General features: G+C 42.3%; 1 protein-coding gene across 2 annotated transcripts in view; it reads right to left on the reverse strand.

Annotated features, from left to right (window-relative positions):
• Positions 1-22925, reverse strand: part of LOC119403189 (piezo-type mechanosensitive ion channel component) — a 144442-nt gene that overhangs the window by 116612 nt on the left and 4905 nt on the right. For both annotated transcript variants that reach the window (XM_037670152.2, XM_037670137.2), the window contains exons 2-6: positions 18816-19015; positions 17784-17882; positions 16074-16200; positions 4119-4264; positions 62-380 (exon numbers count right to left, since the gene is read on the reverse strand). In XM_037670152.2, coding sequence (XP_037526080.1) covers positions 62-380; positions 4119-4264; positions 16074-16200; positions 17784-17882; positions 18816-18879 — 755 coding nt within the window. In that variant the 5' untranslated portion in view covers positions 18880-19015. The remainder of the gene's footprint in view (positions 1-61; positions 381-4118; positions 4265-16073; positions 16201-17783; positions 17883-18815; positions 19016-22925) is intronic.

Raw genomic sequence — 22925 nt, forward strand, 5'->3', positions numbered from 1 at the left:
CCTACAATCCCTATAAGCAGCTGCATTGCTTTAGTAGCAGTAGAAAAATTGCATGGCTAACCTGGCTTGCAGGCTGGCAGGTGGCACCAGCTCCTGGATATAGTCCAGCTGGTATGTGTAGAGGGCCACAAAGTGCATGGCACTATAGAGCAGCAGCAGAGTGCGCATGACCCGATAACCTGTTGCCAGCGGACGGTGCATGCCTAGCCATGTGGCGGACCAAAGAAATGCCACAAAGTAGGCCAGTGAACAGAGAGATGCGTGCAGAATTCCTGCAGCTGCCATCAGAAGCAGCACTAAAAATTCACCCAGTAGCATGAGGAATGTGTGTCGTCGTCTATGCACACCACCACCACTGCGCGGAGTCTCCTCAGGGGTGGCTGGAAAAAGAAACAACATTAATGAAGATGCATGCTTCATAATTTCTAAAACATAACGACATCAAAAAAAGCATCATGAAAGCTGAAAGCAAAGCACACATCAAGCAATGTAACAAATACATACTGTGGATTATTAGCTCGCACCATGCGATCAGACAGTTACTTGCTATTTTCTGTTTTATTCTGTTCAATACATTTAATATGTACAGTGTAGCAAGTCTGTATATTGTAATGCCATACTCTAATACAGTTTCCCCCAGATTCTTAGAGATGAGCCTTCTGAACGTCAAGTCACATGCCGTAATTGTGTACGTGAGTGCACATATGGCTCTGATACTCTTTGCTATATATATTATGTAACAGACAAATTATAAAGAATTCATCCAAACTATGATTAAGGCATTTCATTTTAGTAGTATACTGCGTAGGCTGGCAAGAGAACCCAAGGCAGCATTCACTGCACAAGTACAGCTCCTTTGTAAGGATAAAAGTTATGTAGTTTTTGGACTTTTTTTTTGTAGGGACTATGAAAGCAAGTTGTATTTTTTCTCTGTTCACAAATATATAGTCCCTATCAAACCATGTCATTATTTTACAGATATCTTCTTAAATTAAACCAACACTTTCAATGTAATTTTTGAAGAGTAATATTAAAGCAGTATCACCCCCAATTAGTACATCTTTACAGCAGTGATAGATGCAACAAGTCATTGACATACAAATTAAAAAGCAGGGGTCCTAGCACAGGTTCCTGTGAAACAGCATTTTTTATATGAACAATGTAACCATCTATGTTCTCAATTCAAACAACCTGACATCTGTTTTTGAAGTAGTAGTTCAAAAAACCGACGTACAGCCCACAGTATCCGAGTTCAACGAGCTTTTATTAGTAATATTTCATAATCCAATATGTCAAATGCTCTTTTCAAGTCCTGGAAAAGGCCAATTTCAATTTTACTTTTATATATTTCATTATTAACTATGTCTGCAATGTCTACTAGGAGGGTAATAGTGCTCCTCTTGCAACAAAAGCCGTATAAAAAGTTCGTTAAAAGATGACATTTTTTGCAAAGCGATTTTTTGTAAACAAGCTTTTCTATAACACAACACAACATGGACAAAATTGCCATAGGTCTACAGTTCACACACTCTTGCCTTCTGCAGTTTTTGTAAATTGGCCTAACTAGGCATATGTTATTGTGTTTAAATTCTGCCCTGCCTTACCTCTAAATAAATATATAGCAGAACTCTCCCTAAACATGTTAAGTTGAATGGTATGCCACAAAATCAATTCCCATCATTGTCTGGCAGTCTAGCAATAGAAAGTGACCTTATTACATCCCAAACACCAAGATTCGCTACCGCACTCAAACATACAGAGCTAATGTTTGGTTTAGTTTTATATTATGTACCACCCAATGTGGTACATGATATTTATGTAATAGGATGCAATACGTGAAGGTGAATAATGTTTCTTCTAACCAACTAACTATCGCTTCCTAGTCCCTCAGGGCTCTATATTAGGGCCATTATTGTTTTTAATGTACATTAATGTATCACCAATCAATCAGGCACTCATGGCATGATCATTTATGCTGATGATACAAACAGTTTTTAAAACCAAATCTCTAATGCAAGCAGATGCTATGGTACATACATACTTAAGTAGCCTACAATCCTGGCTACAATGCAATAGTTCTTCCTTAAAGGGACCGACAACTGGCCAGAACGGGTGATTAGATCCTGGTGGAAATGAAAAGGCCGTGAATTATAGTGACAGATTCCAGAATACTTTTCGCGATCTGAGTAGGATTTATATTTTTAAATCGCGTTTAAAAGTAACGAAAACCGGTATGTCGCGCAGCCTAGCGTGAGCGCCATGAACCAGACGTATGCAGTCTTAAGCACTTTGTTGTACGTAGTCTAATGCTTTTACACGCACCAGAACGAGGGCTGAAAATTTGAATATGTATGTTATTGTCAATTCCCGTTTGTTTCTAAGGTAAAAGAAGTAAAGCATGAGATGCGGCGCTGCTTTCGTGGCTTCCAGTGAAATGGAGGCTGCGGCGCATGCGCGAGGCGTCCGGCGGCGTTTCCCGCGTAGCTCGACTCTCGTCTGCTCTCGTCGTATCGGACTTTTGAAGAGTAGCACGCGAGTTTGCGCTGCTGCTCGCAAAATGCCATCGACTTACTGTTCTGTGGAGGATTGCTACGACTTCATGAACAGCACTGCTGGTGTATCCTACCACTTGTTTCGTTTTCGAAGGCTTAGCTTGGCTTGGCTTGACTAAAATGTGGTAAAGCGACCTGTGTACGGCCAAAGTACTTCTATAAGAAGCCCCAGAAAAACGCTATAACTATTGTAAAATAATTTAACAGGCTAGAAAGCAGTAGTCGCGGCACCGCAGGCTTTGCAAACGTAACATTGCCTTTTCATACTTAGGGCATAACTTGTCACCACTGCTGGCGTATAATCGCTATCGCGCTCACCTCTCACTGTTTGCAGCATGTGATATTAAGACTGCATAATCGCTGCAGATCGAAAAACTCTGATTACAAATGTTTTACGGCGTTCTCCGCGTTACCACTCCGTGATTAGAAGCTCTGACCGGTAAGCTTCCCATTGCACTCAAGAAAACGCGTACCACAAAAGTTGGTTGTCGGTCCCTTTAAAGTTACCTAAAACAAATTACATTATTTTTAGGCTCATTAATACTAGGCCCATAATAAACATTAGGTTTGGAAATGTAAAAATACATGACGTTGATTGTGTTGAATTTCTTGGAGTGTAGTTCCCCCACAAACTTTCGTGGAACACACATATACAGTATCAATATTAACACCTGAAATAAGTAAGAGTGTTGGCTATCTCTACAAGGTAGCTAATCTAGTATAAGTGTGGGTAAGAATGCAGCTCTATTATGCACTTGTGTACTCAAAGTTAACTTACTGTATTCTAGTATGGGGAACTACTACTACTAGTAACTATCACAAAATACTTATGCTTCTGAGGAGAGCTTTGCGGTACAACATGGCAGACCAAAAGATTTTTCCACGGTGCCATTATTTCGCAGTTATAATTTCCCTCACATCTACCATTTGCCCTTGCACACTCAAAATTAAACACTCAGACAATCCTGTTTTTAATGATACATACTATCCTCATTAACAAGTACTCTGGGTCCTAAGACCCATACTACCTATGGCAAACAAAAATTAAATTTTCAAGTAAATGCAGCTCTTAATAAATTGTCAATAAGTGTTAATTTTGACGTGTCTTTGAAAGTATATAAAAAAAGGAAACTAAACAATATTTAACCAACTGTGACACGTTTTGCATAACACCATTCGTGACATATGCAAGTGCACCTGATCTTATATCTGTATTGCTTATGTTTTCTGTTATGATTTCCGCTCATACTGTACAGGGGAGCTGAGGCCTTAACCAGGCATTTCAGCCTTTAACCCCAGCTTCCTCCTTTGTAAAGAAAGGTAACAAGAACTTCACTTCACCTTAGAATAGTCAGTTTCTTAGCAGTATTCACAATGTAGTTATTAAATTCTATTGGCACTTTACCCATTTGTGTTCTGAGCAATTATAACATAGAAATTCATTCACACTGCATTCTGTTTGCCTGCCTGTTATTGAATCGACTACATTCCATGGATTTCTTACATTAAGTTTACTTTAAACGCACAGACCATCATGTCAGCATTACATGTATAAAATATACTTACCAAGCTTTTCACATATCACCAAGGTAAACACAGCTGCAAATAGCACGACAAAGTCGAGGCCAAGAAGACAAAATGCTTCTGGGGCCTTGATCCCATCTGCCCGATGAAGCCCAACCAGTGCTAGAAGGCGTTCTTGTAGGCTACAGCTGCGTACAAAACAAGCAAGGCCAAATCTCCATGTCAAGGGTGCCAACTACTGCTGCTATTATGCTGTTGAAACATTAGCAAAACAAAATACCACCAAAAGTTTATGCACTGCAACAGCTATAACCATATCAAATACATAACCTATTGTCAATCATACAGAACAACGTCGTCGTGCCTACAACGAAGTATGCAGCATAGTCAAGTGGTAGGGGGGACTAAAATAACAGAGAGCGGAGCTAGTTGGTAAGTATTCAGGGCGTGCAGACACGGACATAAGAGAGAAGTGTCCCATGTTTGTGGTGTCTTGACTTGTCTCTTGTGTCCGTGTTTGCATGCCCTGTCTCTCTAACATGAATAGGGGGGGACTAGGAGAATAGTTTTCCAGTTAGTCTCCTAGTTGGATGAATTTGTATAGCGACTACTTCAGCAAGGTAATAGAGGTAGAGTCAATTCCCAAACAAAGACAAGTGTTCTTCAAATGGGAAGCTTACTCGTTAACTTCTTTCGCGAGTTTCCTTCCCAATTCTGTGCTATATTCCCGTTGATGCAAACTTGCTAAAAGTTTAATTTGTGCCACAGCGGGGACTCTTTCATTGGAAGCTAAAAATAAAAGTCAGTGTCAGGGCAGTGGAATATGCGCCAGTGTTGTACAATTTAGCAATACCTATTTCAGCCTTTCTTTCGCCCTGTCACAGGGGTAAACACAGTACGCAGCTTCTAGCACTCTTATGGCAAGCAAATAAAACTTTGCCAACAGAGACCTAGTCCTTTAGAACAGGTACCTTCGAGGTACCAAGCCCATTTGCCATGACACAAGCAAAAATTGGAAGCTTTCATAGTTCCTTACACTATGTTGTTGATGCGGATGAAAGTGAATAAGAAAGGACAATACAACTGATATCTATATCATAATAATCACAATTCGGAAGGGTTGGAAAAAAAACATGCATAAAAAGAGCAGCAACAGGAGAACTCAGCAAGGTTTTCTGGCAACAACCAAGACCATAGGAACAGACAAACATTAAATTTAATAGGGTGGTATGTACTAACAGCAGGAACATAATCAATGCTAGCTTATGGCTCGCACTTACTGGGAATTCCTCATTCAAAAGGAACAACTGCAAACACCATCTCAACCGCGAAAGAAATTTTTTAACAAGGATAACGACATGCTGCTTCCTTCAGTGCAGTAGGCATGTAGCGCTCGACGTCTAATGCATCACAGGCCTGTTATTTGCACTGTTTTATGCGGCTAGGAGCTGCTTGTCCCCAGAAATAGGCTGATGATGCGAGCCTCACATCTTTTTAATAGGCTGGCCTCGTTCGTTATCTGCTGCACCAAATCCAAATTCGCCACCAAAGTGTCGCACTCTGGCAAATCAGAAAAAAAAACTGAAGCTCCATTTATTGGATAAATCAAGTACATTTGTAGTAACGAGATATGAACATATGAAGTTGTGGAAGCTATCCATAAAAACTCTGAAAAATGTTGCATGAACTAAAAGGCTTGGTAGGACTAAAGAAAGAAGCCAGCAAAGAGTATGAAAAAGTGGTCCTTGAAAATTTTAAAAGGAAATAGAAGAATGCAAGAAGCTAACCCTACGGCATTTCTTCAGGGCAAAGACCCATAAACTAGAAAACCCATTTAGGATGATTAACATCCTAAATGCATAGAAGTGTGTAGAAATGCATAGTTTGGTGTGTAGCGCTTATTTTTCTTTTGCGCTGTACCCAAGAAAACCACAATTTTGACCTTTTCTTTCAGTGTGCAGCCTAAAACTAGGCAGCAGCCACTGCGACGCTACTTCTTGCAGACAAGCCGGCAGCCACTGCAACGCTGCTTCTCGCAGACAAGCGAACGAGTTGTTTGCACTTTTTTCAAATATAAGAAAGAAACGGATAAGTACTACACGACCAAATACAAAGAATAAGCCGTCCATTAGGGTATTTGAGACTGCTGGCAGTTTTTCCTGACCATGTTCTGCTGCAACGCGCCTTTTTTTCACAGTACGTCACGTAAGCTTCTGATCTGACGTCACACAGATGACAGATTTCCTGCGCGCCCGGTGCGCTGTTTCGGTATCGCCTAAATAGGGGCCTTGAATTTCGATGATTATTATCTCAAATCACATGAGTTTTTTACGTTTTTTAAAAATGGGTACGCCATAAATTGTCACGTCCTACAACTATTCCACATAAACAACGCCCCTAAAGTTAATAATTGAAAGGTTAATTAATGAGTTTTTGTTAATTACTCATTTGTAATGCAACTTTCGGTGCAGTGAAGTTTTTCCACCTCGGCGTAGAGTTGTATGCAAAGATGACAGGGGCCTGACTGTAATAGGCATTTTTATAAAAAAATTTGTATTGTCTAAAAAGAAATACGTTGTATACGTAAAGCCTATGGCAGGGATATGTCAAATGGTTTGTATTGTTTGGCGCCATGCATGTTCCTGAGCCTCCGACAGCTGTTTACAGCTTGCTGATAATGTGCAAAGCGCAAAACAATAAGTTTGTGAGATTTCGTGATAATTGGTGAGTGTGTTCAATTGTGCTCACAGACATTGCGATAGAATTTTCTACACGTAAACTGCATCATTGAACTATATATCTGCATCATTGGCAAATAGATGATGTCACATTCTCTTTCATAGCTCGCACAGATTTTTGGATGTTTTTGTACTTATCTGTTACAGTTTGTAATTTGTGACATAACTGCTTACACCACCTACTAACTACTAATTTCCTTGCACTTGTATAAAATCAGTTGGTAGTTTGTTCTTTCAAACATTATTGTGTTGTCCTTTCTTCCCTACTGTCCATGTCAAAAACATGGCGGACGAAACTAAGAATGTCAGCCAAATAGACCCTTTTGTCACTTTGCTGAATTAGAAGCTGTCGGCATGAAAGTTATGAGAGATATGCACAGAATGGAAGGCGAATACAGACAGCGGAGTGCTATTAAACACAGAAGTGCAAGGAAACTGGAGGGCTGCTTAACTGCAAATAATACAATGCTAAAAGGATGAAATGCATGAGCATTAATATAACTTCAATACCAAAGAAATACGAAAAAAGATACTCTCAGGCAAAATCTGCCAATTCTTTTTACCACAAAGATAAGTAACATTTAGGAACAAAAAGAAAAAAAACTGTTTTAGCCAAGTAAACTATTATATGCACTATTAAAGGTTCTTTCCACCCCACATACTACTGTCCCACATTTAAAAAAATTGTGGGCAGTTCGCACTAAGTTGTGCAAGGCCTGGCACAGCGAAGCACGGACCCCTCGCCGCTCGTACTCCCCATCGACCGACACGTCTAGCTTCGAGATGCACGGCTTCCTCCGCGGGAGTACGCAGCCAGGCTATGCACCATTACGTGGATGTTGCGCATGATGTCTCCATCGGTGGGCGCGGCTTAGCTACTGCGCATCAGCGGCTTGACCAGGTGGTGCGGTATCTGGTCGCTAGACAATGCGATGCTTGCTTCCTCTTTCTTTCTATCTTTTTTTCTCTCTCTACTTCTTTCTCTCTCTTTCGATGATGTTCTCTCTGTCTCTCTTTTTATATCTGCATTTCTTTCTCTTTATTTCTCACTTTCTCATTCTTTCTGCGCTACGATTTACTCTCTCCCCTCCTCCTACCCTCCCCCTCACCATCCCATCTCTCCTCCTCACACTCACTTCCCTTTCCCACCCCCTTGCGACACTATACTATACAACACTATGCAATGCTCTACTAGCGTGCCTGGATAGCCGCGTGGTTAGACGCCTGCCTTCAGTCTAGGGTACACAGATTCGAATCCCACTTCGTGAAGAACATTTTACAGCAAGAATTTTTCTATCTTTCATTCCGTCTCTGTTTCTTTCTCTCTTTCTGTACTCGTTCTCAGGTAGCCGCACAGTAGCACATACCCATTATGATGATGATAGTTTTCTGCGATCAACTCACAAGCAATGATTCGCTAAGCAGCTTCGCTGTTAAAACATGGATTTTAAGAGCTCATCCACATGACAGCTCCTAAAAGCTGACACTTCGTTACCATTTCTTAAGCACTACAACAGGTTTCTTTCTTTGCCTACTGACAACTCAATAATAATGGTAAAGGCCTAAATTTCTCGTGAACCCTAGATAATAACTGCCTGTGTTATATTTTAATGAAACCGATTCAAAAGTGTAGCACGGATTTGGACAGTGAAACATGTGCTATCACGAATATACAAGGTATTGGTCCCATGGTACCATATCACACAGATGTGCATGCCCGTCAATTCACAGTAATAGACACTCAAGCCACATGGTTTCCATGCTCCTGAAAGACTGGTGCATTGAGCACTCAATGGGACAAAAAGGGAGAGAAAGTGAGAGGGATCCATTCATGGAGAAGGAACACAACAGCACTAGGTTTATACCATGTCTAATGCAAAGTGACAGAGTAAGGAGGGTGGCAGGGCACATTTCAAGCAGTGTTCTCAGCTTCAAACAATACAGTGATGAAGTAGCCTTCAACTATGGCAGCATGTTGACTTTGGCTTGTGTAAGCAGTATGTGATACCATGTGACCATTACCATAAATTTTTCGCAGAGTAACTTCCTTCATAATTCACAGCTGAAGTTTTACTGCACTTGACAGCGCACCTTTACTTGGTCCCACTAGACATCACACATAATTTACCATGTAATTAGTGAAGATTCATGGTCTAATTATGCATGATGATGATGATTATTACTAGTGGGGTTTTGTGGCACAAGGGCCATGGGTGGCCAAAGAGCGCCATGTCTTCTGTGTGGTGTTGGCGATGACCAATGATTTCGATGACAGGGTGTATATTGGCTGTATAGAGGCCTAAAATCACGCGCTCTAAAGAAGCGTAAAAGGGGTGTAAAAGGTATAAAATTATGGCAGTGACAAGTGATGTGATCTATGGGTGTGGGATGAATGACGAGTGAGTATGGTATTTACAAGTGAGAGGCGGGAAAACAGCACGAATGCCTTCTCAAGGCCTTTGAGCCCAAAGGCCGGGAGGCAGGTGCTTGCTTTGAAAGAATTACCGCAGCAGCAGCCTCAATGATGAGACCGCGCTACGGAGCGCCTGGAAAAATAACATTGAAATTTACATCCTTGAGATATTCACAGAGGGACTGATACTTAAAGAGAGGTTCTTTGCCAATGAACATATCGGGACGGAGTGGGAACTGGAGGTATATTGATGAGAAATGCTTTTTCCTGAGAGCGTCTAGTTCCCTGCATTGCAGTAGGATATGGAGTACAGTGAGGGGGATCGCCACAGTGGTCACACAACGGTTGGTAGCCTCCGGACAAAAGGTATGTATGTGTACTATGTGTGTGTCCTATTCGGAGTCTGCAGAGTGTTACTTGTGTACGACGTGCCTTGGATATCGGCGGCCATTTACCAAGGTGCGGTTTTATAAGATGTAATTTATTTTGCTTTTCCTTATTCCATAAGTGCTGCCAATGAGCCCTAAGCTTTAGTTTTAGGAAGGGCTTCAGGTCCAGTGCAGGACAGTCATGGGTGTATCGGCAGCGTTTCCGTGAACGGATGCCGCCAGCCGGTCCGCCAACACGTTCCCTTCGATCTCGCGATGCCCTGGCACCCAGCATACAACAACATGCTGTCCGAACGTGCAGATAGTGCATATGAGTGAGTAAAGAGAAACAAGGACAGGGTTTCTATGTTTTTTCAAACTTTTTAAAGCTTTTACTACACTTAGGGAATCTGTATATATAACTGCATTGTCTATTTTTAATTGTTTAATGTGTTTAACGGCCACCAATATCGCATATGCCTCTGCTGTGAAAATGCTTGTGTTAGGATGCAGAACGCTGGCATCTGAAAAGGATGGACCGACCGCGGCGTAGGACACAGAAGTGTGACTTAGAGGCATCGGTAAAAAATTCTGGAAAAGTGTATTTGTGCTGGAGTTCGAGGAAGTGTGTACGGATGTGTGCAGCAGGCGCGTGCTTAGTAACTTCCACGAAGGATACATCGCAATCTATGAGTTTCCACTGCCACGGTGGGGGATATGCAGCAGGAGCCAGCAGACTGTGTTCAAGAAGTGGCACACCCATTTCTTCAGCTAGGCTCCTCACACGAAGCGCGTAAGGCTTTCTCATGGCAGGACGGTTTTCAAACAGGATTGAACTGGACAGATCAGTGATAGCAGAGTGTAAGGGGTGTTCTCCATTCACGTTCACCTTGAGGAAATATACAAAAGAGAGGTAGGATCTCTGGAGGTGTAACGACCACTCGTTCGATTCGACATAAAGGCTTTCTACGGGGCTAGTACGAAAAGCACCCGTAGGAAGTCGAATGCCTAGATGTTGGACAGGGTCAAGCATCTTCAAGGCGCTTGGTGTCGCAGACTGATAGGTTATCGCCCCGTAATCTAGGCGCATGCGTATGAGGCTTCTATATAAATTCATCAGGCACTTTGTGTCACTACCCCAAGTAGTGCGTGACAACACTTTCAGCACATTCATTGTTTTTATGCACTTGTTTTTTATATACTTTATGTGTGATATGAAGGTTAGTTTTCGTGTCTAGAATTACACCTAGGAATTTCTGCTCCGTTTTCACCGGTATTCGCTGGCCGTGGAGGTGAATGTCCGGATCAGGGTGGAGGCCTCTCTTTCTTGAGTATAATACGCAAGTGCTTTTTTGCAGGTTAAGGCTGAACTCGTTCTCGTCTGCCCATTTAGTTACCTTCTTCAAACCAAGTTGCACCTGCCGCTCGCACATTGCGAGATTGCAAGATGTAAAGCCGATTTGTACGTCATCGACATATGTGCAATAAAACATGTTACGTGGGATGGACTGGCGCAAGGAATTCATTTTGATAATAAAAAGTGTACAACTCAATACACCACCCTGCGGAACTCCTGTTTCTTGGACAAATATTCGAGACAAAACAGTGCCCACTCGAACACGGAATGTCCGATTGTACAAGTAACTATCGATTATGGTGAACATCCTACCCCGTACACCTAAATGTGAGATGTCTCGAAGCATGCCAAAGCGCCATGTGGTATCATAGGCCTTCTCCATATCGAGGAACACAGACAGAAAGAATTGTTTATGGACGAAAGCGTCACGGATTTGTGCCTCGATACGTAACAGGTGGATCCGTTGTGGATCTACCTTCTCGAAACCCGCATTGGTATGGGTCAAGTAGACAGTTTATTTCAAGGAAGTGTAGGAGTCGCCTGTTTATCATCTTTTCGAAAACCTTGCATAGACAGCTTGTTAGGGCTATAGGCCTGTAATTGGAAACTGAGGACGGGTCCTTGCCCTGTTTTAAAATGGGAATAATAATGGCTTCTTTCCAGGCCGAGGGGATCTCGCCGGAAAACCAGACAGCATTATACAGCGAAAGGAGGGCTTTTTCGGTTACAGATGGCAGGTGTTTCAACATTTCGTATACAACACGGTCGGAGCCTGGGGCGGAATTATTGCAGCAATTAAGCGATGCTTGTAGCTCAGCTATACAGAAAGGTTCATTGTATGCTTCTTCGTGTTTTGTGGACTTCGCTCTTGTTTCTGTTTTTTCGATTCGTGTTTTGTATCGTTGGAAAGCTTCGGTATAGTGCGACGAGCTCGACACCTGTTCGAAGTGTGCGCCGAGGGAGTTTGCCTGGTCCTCCAAGCTGTCGCATTGAGTGTTTACAAGAGGGAGTGAATATGCCTGCCGCCCTGCTACCCTACTAACCATGCTCCAGACTTTAGCTTCCTGCGTATATGAATTGATGCCCGATAAAAACTTCTGCCAACTTTCCCTTCTTGCCTGTCGGCGCGTTCTCCTACCTTCTGACTTTATGTTCTTAAAATTTGTAAGATTCTCAGCTGTCGGATAGTCGCGAAGCAACTTCGATGCTTTGTTTTGTTTCTTGCGCGCATTTCCGCACTCTTTGTTCCACCATGGAACTCGTCGTTTTCCAGAGTGACCACTTGTTTGTGGAATACATTTGGTTGCAGCATCAATAAGAAATGCTGTAAAGTATTCTACAGCTGCGTCTATGCTTAAGGCAGACATGTCCGTCCAACTTAACAGTGTAACTTTCCGAAACTGTTCCCAATCTGCTTTCTCAGTCAGCCATTTTGGAACCTGAGGGGGACATTCATTTGTAATTGGTATGTTCAGAAGTATTGGAAAGTGGTCACTTCCGTAAGGATTACTGATAACTTTCCATTTGACTAGGGGCAGAAGTGATGGAGATGCTATGCTGAGATCTATGGACGAGAATGTTCTGTTTGCGAGGCTATACTATGTTGGTTGTTTTTTATTTAAGAGACATGCGCCAGAAGAGAAAAGGAACTGTTCGATCAGACGACCTCGCGCATCGCAGTGAGAGTCTCCCCACAGACTGTTGTGTGCATTCAAGTCTCCAAGGACCAGATATGGTTCTGGAAGTTGAACTACTAAGGACTCAAGTTCATGTTTCTGGAGCTGGTAGTGCGGGGGTACGTAAAGTGAGCAGATTGTGATCAGATTGTTGAAGAGAACGGCTCGGACAGCCACTGCCTCAAGGGACGTTTGTAGTGGTAAGTGGGTACATGCAATTCCTTGATGAACTATAACAGCTACGCCACCAGATGACGCCACAGCATCATCCCGGTCCTTTCGGAATATGACATATTGGCGTAGAAAATTCGTGTTCTTGGATTTTAAATGTGTTTCTTGTACAAACAGCACTTTTGGTGAGTGTTCATGTAGCAACTCTTGGATATCGTCGAGGTTTCTTAGAAGACCTCTCACGTTCCACTGTAAAATTTGTGTATCCATTTTGAGTGTAAATTAGTGCTGTGTGTACTGGAAAAACTATTGCCTTATGTCACAGAGCCCTTTCCAGGCCCTGTGATGCGGGCTTTTTCTTTTTTGGCGCGCTCCAACGAGCTGTGCCGCTCCTTCGGCGCTTGAGACGCCGTTGGACTTGCCATTGTGTCCATCGCCTCGGCAGAGGCGCTGGATGCCCGCTCGCGGCTAACGCGCACGGGTGTCAGAGTTTTGGGGCTTTCTGCCTGAGCAGAAGGCCCTGGGCCTGCAGATCCGGAGGCCTGCATGCCCTTTGGTTGCGGAGCAGCAGAGGCTGCTTCCGCTGAGGGGGTGGATGGCGCTGCCGCCCGTCCACTTTGCGTGGTACGCGCGGCCGCCACGAACCTTTGTGGCACTGCCCCCTTGCGTGGCACGTCCGCGAATGAAGGTCCCTGCGCAAAAGAAAGGCGTTTTCGCGCCTCCCTAAAGGAGATGTTTTCTGTAACCTTGAGTGTGATTACTTCTTTTTCTTTTTTCCACGAAGGACATGCACGAGAGTAGGCGGGGTGCCCACCGTCGCAGTTTGCGCAGTGTGGAGATTCAACACAGTTGTCAGCAGGGTGTTCATGTGAACTGCACTTGGCGCAGGTTTGACGGCCACGGCAACTCTGAGAGCCGTGACCGAAACGCTGGCACTTGAAGCAGCGTCGCGGGTTGGGGATGTAGGGTCTGACCTTTAGTTTCAAGTATCCTGTTTCGACATGTTCTGGCAGTGTGCTTGTGGCAAATGTGAGAATGAGGTGTTTTGTCTGGATTTCTTTGTCTTCACGCCTGATTTTAATTCTCTGCACATTGATCACATGCTGGTCGCTCCAGCCCTCGAGGAGTTCACTTTCTGTCAGGTCGATCAAGTCTTGGTCTGACACCACACCTCGCGAGCTGTTCAGAAAGCGATGCGGGGTGACTGAGACAGGTGTGGTTCCCAACGAAACAAGTTTGGACAGTTTTTCATATTGCATTTTATTTTGTACTTCAAGGAGAAGGTCTCCGCTAGCCATTCTAGTTGCCTGGTAACCGTGGCCGAGAGTTTCGGTGAGGCATTTGGACACAACAAAGGGAGAGATTATTCTGGCATTCTTTTCGAGTGTTTGGCAGTGGATGACGTGGAAGCGTGGAAAAATTTCTTTTGGTTTAAGCAAGGCATTCAAGGTGTCTTCGGTGCGCCCTCTCTTTGTGACAGGGCGATCATTCAATCGTGGAAAGGAGAATGAGGCCATAGATTGTGTATAATTTCGGCAGCCATGTCAGCCGCCCACCATGGAGCCCAACATGGGGACGCAACAGCACTTATATTGATATAAGGCATGCCAACGCCAGCTGTACACAGCTACTATAACCAAATATAATGTGCCCAAGAGAGGGCACATACACAAGGTTAACCCTCGCCGCCAAGAAAAAACGGAAGTAAATGGAAGAGAGGAGAGGACAGAAAAGATGCAAAGTGAGAGAGAAGACGAAGATGTGAGGGGAGAGAGAGACAGGAAAAGGCGACTGCCGATTTCCCCTGGGTGGGTCAGCCCAGGGGTGCCGTCTACGTGAAGCCGGGGCCAAAGGGGTGTGTTGCCTCTGCCGGGGGGGCCTTAAAGGTCCAATCACCCGGCGTCGGCTCAACCCCCAGGATCCCCTTTTCCCCGGACACGGCAAAGCCACGCACGGCTAGGCGTGGGAGGGGTCGAAACACCCCATTAGCTCAGGTCCGTGGTGTCGCTACACACCAAACGCCTACTTGCGCAGACACCCCTGCGGGGAGGTCTAATTATGCAGTCTACGCATGAAAAAAAAAGCACAAACAAGGTCTTCGTGTCAGTACTCCCCTCAGAGAAACCCCTGAAAAAGCTGCAGCAAGCCATACATTAAAATGATCTCTCTGCCCAGCCACTCTACGACAATGATGTCACGAGGAAATAGCAGTTGCTGCTTTGTGTGCATTGATTCCTCACATCCATTCACTACAGAGCAATGTAGTGGGCTAACAGTTGTCGGATAGCTAAAGTTAATTTTATGTTGATATGTGCTTCTTACCATGGCGAAATATTTCTGAAAATTTTAAACATTTCAGCTTCCTTAATGGGCTTTGATTCAAACCAGCTGTCTAATAATTAAGTGCTGTCATAGGAAAACTGTGAAATGTTAGTTTTGTTTATAATTTTTCAAATAATTTGATACCACACCTACCCCTACAACTTATAATAAAATCCCACTTTAGCAACATCAGCAGACTGGCTCACTTTCTAAGTCCTGGAAAGTACAGTCCATTTCCACACTTTTTCATAACCTCTCACACTGCCCATTATTGTCAGGACTTAGTATTAGGGCAATGTGCAAACAATAGAATAGAAAGCAGCAAGTGTTACAGTGCTAGCACAAAGAGCATGACAAAGTTAAGGTACTATTAGTAGCATCAGGATAAGCATCCAGCTCTTCTATAATGCTCATGAGACATTGCATAAAGCGCATAAAGCAGTAATCGCAGCAATGCGCCATCAATGAGAAGGCAAAGTAGTTTTTTTTTAACCAATGTAATAAAAATAACCAAATCCTTTGAAGTCCAGTTAACATGAAGGCTCCTAAACCTGTGCATGTTTAGGAGCCTTCATGTTAACTGGACATGGTAGTCAGATGAACAAAAGCATTTTTGGAGCTGCTTAAATGCAAGAGAAGATGCATGTTATGCATAGTGTTGGCTTGGCAAAGGCATATGTTTGGCAGACACATACTGTTGTAGCATCCTATGTAAGAGATATAAATTGGGGAAAATGTATTTCAGACTATGCTGATTATAAAAAGCATGGTGTAAAATATGCTGAATAATCTCAAGAACATATTAAAACCAAATAATGTGCACAAGCACTACACCTTTCATCGTCTTATCCCTAGTGTTCCTAGGGAAGTTATGAGATGAGAGTAAAATATGAAGTGCTATGATACCATGTATTTAAACAAGCTGTTCCATGCTTGTTATTAAATTGCTTACCTATCAGCAGCACTGTGTTCTTTGCTGTAGCTTTGCGTTGATAAAAGTACTATTTGGTAGACCACTTGAGCCACACAAAACAAAGTGCTTGCTCCTACAACAGTCTTGAGGTAGCAGTTTGTTCGTACTGAAAAATACATGGACATTTCAAGGTCACACTAAAATAAACAGCTGATTCATGAAGACAACTTCAAACAATATGCTCAGAAAACTTTACTACGCTGTTCATTACATAAGTGTCATGCAATTTTGCCAAATGTGGCAATAGTTTCAATATTTTCTAATGGTTAATACAAAACCCCTCCCATTTGGCTCATTCTTGCCCTGCTTATTATGCTAAAAGACAATTGTCTAACCATTTCGCTATGCAACATGCCAGTCAAAAAGGCAAGACTTTCATTGTACAAGGCAAGATTCAGCATTCATTGAGCATTGTCATGGTACTGGTAAGTGCGAGACTTGGCCTCAATTCACAATTCGCTATGTGTACTTCTGCCACAACACTGATTACACAGGCCAGGGGCCACGAGTCTTATCAGGACCATTTCCTGCAACCAGCTCTTGGAAAAAGAATGCCATGAAGTGGCTGCTCAGACGACGAGAAACACTTCCTCTGGAGATGAAAACAATGGACAGGAAAACACAAAGTACATCACATCATAATAGCGAAAACACACAGATTTAATGACAATCTGAACTAATTTATACCACGGCATTCAATAACACTACATGTACTGCCTAAAGCAAAATCTTGCATGACGTGTTACACTTAATAGCACAGTAAGCTGACACAAAATAAAACAATTTCAGAGGTCTTAATTAGTCTCAAAAACAAATATCAATTGAAGCCAGTTTACAACAAACAAAACGTTCTGGGATGTGTGACAACTGGAGCACCAAGTTCACTTATGAAGCTTGGCTTCACAGAGAAGTATACACAGTACACTCTCATTAAACGGAGCCTGAAGGGACAAGGGAAACATGTTCCATTTAACAGGAGTTCCATTTACTGAGAGGTGAACAGGGATGCAGCATTCAAGTATGAATAAATCATACTAGAAGCAGCTGTTCAATTTAAGCAGCCATTCCGTTGAACAGATTTTCGTTTACCGAGAGTCTACTGTAGTTCATTCTGAAAACCTTGCGATTACTGTCACTTTAACAGAGAAAAATATAATACTGATGGTTCTTCAGCACTGTGCAGTTAATGTCATAATGTCAATGTCATACAACTTGCCCAAGCTTCCATGCTTCTGATGAGCATAAACAAAAATGGCTGAATTGTCTCTGTGTGAAGATTTACAATCAACTGAAGAACAACATGGCCAGTGAACAAAAAGTGGGCAATTTTTGTTGACTTTTTACACTGCCTTGAATATTTCAAGTTCCATCCTTCAGGTGATACTATGAGAACACGTAATAAAAATATATTAAAAGGACACAATGGCAGCAGAAATGATAAGACATATAATATGCAAACAAAATCCAACTCAATGCTTTTTTTTAACCATATGCAGGAGCCTATACCACAGGAACAGAAGTTTTTTTTCACACCAAGTTAACATAACACATGTGTGCATGCGCACGTGCGCACACAAAAACCAGGAGTTTTTCAAGTAAACAAGGCAGTGCAGTGATAGCCAGTTATACTACAGTTCAAGGTCTAAGAACCACAAGATTTGCTATGCACAGATAACTATGAAAGCTTACCTATATTTGCATTCCTGGAATTAGGTCCAGGAATTAACGGATTGGCCAACAGAAGAAGTAAGTACACAAAGGAGAACACATTGTAGCGAAACAGCACCGCTGCAACAAAAATAAATTGCAAATGTGATTTTATGACACCCTAAGTGCAGCAACTATAAACAACAGAGCATCTTAAGCAGCAGCAGACAACAAATGTACGGCTCTAATCTAAGAAATGGTCCTTAACGATAGATGTACAATGAATACTGCAACGCAAAACATTTTTCTGAGCTCTTTCTTTAAATCGAGCCAAGACTTAAGGTCCAAGCGGCTCAGCGTGTGAATTTCAACTATTCTTGTGCGTGTTGGAAATAAAACTTGTGAAAGCTAGATGAAAATTCCATATCTCTACTAGCACAATGAGCACAGTTTTAGAACACATCCACTGCCTTCCACAACTTATGCTTGTTTTCAATCCTGAACCACTGGAGACAAGAGAACACAATTGCTGAACACAAATGACTTTCTGAAAGACAAGAATCACCTGCATATGGTGCACGCTAATCCAGCTTTTAACCCTATAACTTTAAGTGCAGAGCTGCACTCATGTTAGCAAAGTGCGTCCTGATCAGAAAACGAAATTCTCATTTCAGGCCACAGCTCCTTTTGCTTTGCTGTGGCAATGAATAATGTAGCTCATCAAGCTATTTCAGATAAGACATCCCAGTTTGGAGGCAGTTACCTGGTGGTTTACATTCCTTTCATTATCAAGTATTAACTCTCCTACATTAAAAGCTTACACACAGACTAAGGCAAAACCTCTTTTATTGAACAAGTTGTATCCTTTAACGTTCTGAGCTGATATAAAAAAAATAAAGAATTGAATTGTAGATTGAAAGTGAATTGTGCATTTAGTATTTAGTATATTTATAATAAAATTTTGCTTGCAAATATTCAGTTAAAAGAAGGTTATCTAAACTTTTTCTCCATTTACTCTGGACTATGCTAACACACATTCTTGAAGTACAAGGTAGAGAAACTTGTCCCACATACCTAGCAACAAAACAACAGGAAGTGCCACTCTAAAGAGCACTTGGCAAACAACTGCTCTGACCATCTTGACGTTTCTTGTAGCAACAAACGATGAAATGATGTGTTTTGAAGGACTATCAAAGACCTTGTCACCTCCTTCAGCTTAACAGGCACATTCTGCTTTTCCAAGCTTTGTGTACAACATCACAGTGTGCCCAGTGCTGAAAAAAATAAAATAAAAATAGGCAGTCAAGACATTGTGATTTACGTCACCTAGAAAATAACGGCATGCTCTCGTAGTTTCTGTCAACAGCATATATTTGCAGAGCTTATGCCATGCTTTTTAAAATGAAAAGTAGCTATAAGAAGCAGAATGAATATAAGCATCACTGGAAATTTCTACTCTGTATCAGTAATATACCTGAACAGATTTGAAGCTTAGGCTTTATTTGCTCAAAGTGCACTAACTAGAAGCAACAGGGTCATGTTGCTTTTAGGTCGCACCTGCCTTTTATGCTAAAGTTCAAAATTTATTATTTTTTACAATTGTTTCAAATATAAAACTTGCAACAATATACTTATTTTAAATCACATAGGAATAGTGAATTGGATCACTGAAAAACAATTTATTTTAAAAGGAGCACAATCTAAAAACAGAAGGCCAACTATCTCCAAACAAACAGACTCTCCCTTTTCAAAGCAGATTACCCTAAAATTCATAGTTAAAGGACTGCTACAATGATTTTTTCTGTGTTCTTATATGTCATGTCGGATGGCCAATCCAAGTGATAACAGGAGCACAATGGCGCATAGGGTCAACTAACAACTCAGGGCAAAAAGACATAGAAAATGAAATGACCCACTTAAAAATATTGTTGGCAAATGTAGGCAAACGTTCCATCTTTATCTGCACACTCTATGCCGGCCTCTGCAACATATGAGCGCAAATGTCATGACTGGCTTGGCATGGCTTCTATAATGTCAATAAATGCCTTTATTAGATGCTTCCTGTAAAACATCTTCAGAATGATGTCATGCTCTTATCAGATATGACAGTATAGGCTGCTCTTACCATAACACACTCCTGAGGACACAATCATCACTCACTGTTTTTCATACTTAGTTTGCAGTGCAAAGGTGGTGGCAGCTCTAATGAGTTTCACAGTGTTTAACCCTTTACTGCCGGTTTCGCGAATTCGCGACATACCGAAGACACTGATTAAGTAACACACGAAAACGCGTTGATGCCTTCACCGGCGGCTGTCACTTATTTGCAGTGAACGTAGCTTTCAGCACGAGACATCTAGCGCCATTGCATGTAAGGTATTGCAAGCTGGAACCCAGTATTCTGTATCAGTTGCCGGAGAGCGCGAAGCACGTGCAACAGCTCTCACTACTTCATTGTTTTCTGCCGAGAGACGCAGTTCCATCTCCTATAAAAATTTTTCGATGTGCACGCATAAAGAGGTTGCACACGACAGTCAGTTGTTTTGAAGTACGTTATTTCCTGCGCGATCCTCGCTTCTGTGGTATGTCGCGAATTCGTGACATCCGGCATTTGAGTCAGTCAGTGATGACTGCCGTATGACAAGTTCATGATGACTTCCGCTAATTTTATGGGAAAAAGTCTTCGCATGCGCTTGCCACCTGAAGAAAAGTGACGACAGCTGTCTCAATGACAGCGAAGACGACGATGTCCGTCTTCATGCACAAGCATGAGTGTCTTCATCGAGCAGTGAGGATGAAGACGAAGATGTGGTAGACCAGCCAAGCTAGTGCCTCCTAAAAGATGGCGCGCGGTGGAAAAAAAAAGACTGTCGAGACCAGCAGGAAGTGCCACAATGGAAACCGCTAATCCTCATGTGACACTGTCTGAGCTCCTATTGAATATTCAAGGAATTTTTATGACACCTTCACGGAACACATCGTTCAGAAGAGCATCTGTTTGCGACGCAGAAAAACCTGAACAAAGGACTGGCTCTGTCTCGTGTAGCTACATCTATTCTCGTGCCGACACCTTCATGCCATTCTGTCAGCTCCCAAGAAGTCTGCTATACTGGGCAGCGGAGTCTAGGCACACAGGGTGGCCGACACGATGTCAGTGATTGGTAGGAGGCAATAAAGTGAACTTGCATTTAACAACAATGACGACGCCAAGTTATGTCGCCCTGAGAGATTCGTTTCATTGATGCGGCGATGCCCATATTTGCGTTGCATTGAACATTTAGCTACTACTGGCTTAAGTGCCGGTTGTCGCGAATTCGCGACATACCTAAAAGTATGCATTAGCGTTGCATTTTGGTAATACAACTCCTGATTTAAGTTAAGGTTGCTATTAAAGCTGGAAAATGAAAAAAAAATTTTTTTCTTCGGCGCTTTCATAATTCAGGCATTAAAGGGTTAAAGGCAGACGATGCTGATTGTGGCTTTTAAAGCACATAAGTAGCTGCTGCCTGGAAACGTGCTTTCGTATTACAGCAGAAAAAAAAAACAGCTGTAAAACGCTAGTATATACTGCATTCTATATTCTTAAAGTAAAGCAGAATGAGAAGCGAGGACTGTCTTTAATTCCTGGTAAACTTTGTAATTAGCACTTATTACAACACACTTTATAAGTGTGCAGCAGTAAGCTCTGAGGTATTGGACCATCTGTACTTTGAGAGAAGCCATGTTTTCATTTGTGCTCCTTCAAATAGATAAAGCTATCATTCATTCCAAAGTTCTGGTGACTAAAGCTTTAGTCTATCAAGTGCTCCAGTGACTTTCACTATTTTTCTTTTACCTTATCCAAGACCACTGAGTTCAACGGAATGCAATTCCTGACATTACATGAAAATCCCTTCACAAAGTTGAAGCACTGCATAAATAAAAATGAGTTCCTATTAAGCTCTAAAGTGTGCCTATGCTACTAAGTACTAGTACATCAATGCGAGCGAACAGAAGCCCTACTTATTCTGGTCACAGTTCCTACTTATTTGTATTTTTAGATGCATTGTTTTCTTATCCAGTTCCCTACCATTAGGAATAAGTGTGGGCTAGACTGGACATTCGTAACTCACAGAAGCCAAGCCTTGATTTTGAAGAAGCCAGAAGCACCAAGGAAATGTACAACTGCAGCTGTTTTTGTAAGGCCCAAAAGCGACAATCTGTTGTTGCCAATATCAGTGAGGCACTTAAAAGGCAAAAAAAAAAAAAAAGTCTTTATAGTGCAGCAAGGGGACACTTCTGCTTACATTTACCATGACAATCATTTTCTGACAGCTAATGACGAATGACCACAGGAAACTCATCACAATAGACTGAGCACTCAGAGCAAATGCACACCTGCTCTGAAAGAATTGTGGGCTTTAAAAACTGCACAGTGGGTCAGAAGGGCGCTTTAGTGGAAGGCTCTGGATTAATTATGCCCACCTAAGGCTCTTTATCATGCACCCAAAGCATATTAACACAAGTGTTCTAATGTGACAGCGTTAAAGTGTCTGTGTAGCAGAAAATGCAGCGTTGGTGTCATTGTCCGTCAGCAAAAAAATCCCGATGGATGTAAAGAATGAAATCACGGTTCATGGTGGAATTGAATCCAGGCATTCTGTGTGGCAATCGAGTGTTCTACCACAGAGCCATGCAGTGCTTGTAAATACTTTGGAAAAAGACCCTATACAGGCATGTCGGGTGAGGAGTCGTGTTAGATTCATATTGCGTGGCAGATGCACAGAATCCCACCAGGCATCATACCATGTGAAGTGTGTAATGAGTGAGTGGTCTAAAATTGTCCCCCCATTATAAAGGGCTCACTATACTTTATCATCACGATCAGATACAGTAACAAAGTGTGCAGCTACGTAGGTGTGCGTATTGCTTTACAATGTAGTGAATACTTCGCTACTTTATAAAATAGTGAATTATGGCTTAGTAGGTACATCATATATGGCCTAATAGGTACATGCAATCACAACTGCACTTGCAGTAGGCGCCCTATGAGAATTACGTTGACGTGATCCGTACAGGTGCTCCTTTCCTCATGGCACAGCTGAGAAGTGAAGTAGGCGATGCGAACAGGGCCCAATATGCTATTGGGTTCCACCGTTAAATGCAAAGCTTAAGCGCCTTCCGATTTTTTGCTTATGCATCCAC

The sequence above is a fragment of the Rhipicephalus sanguineus genome, chromosome 1 (assembly GCF_013339695.2).
Source record: "Rhipicephalus sanguineus isolate Rsan-2018 chromosome 1, BIME_Rsan_1.4, whole genome shotgun sequence".
NCBI lineage: Eukaryota > Metazoa > Arthropoda > Arachnida > Ixodida > Ixodidae > Rhipicephalus > Rhipicephalus sanguineus.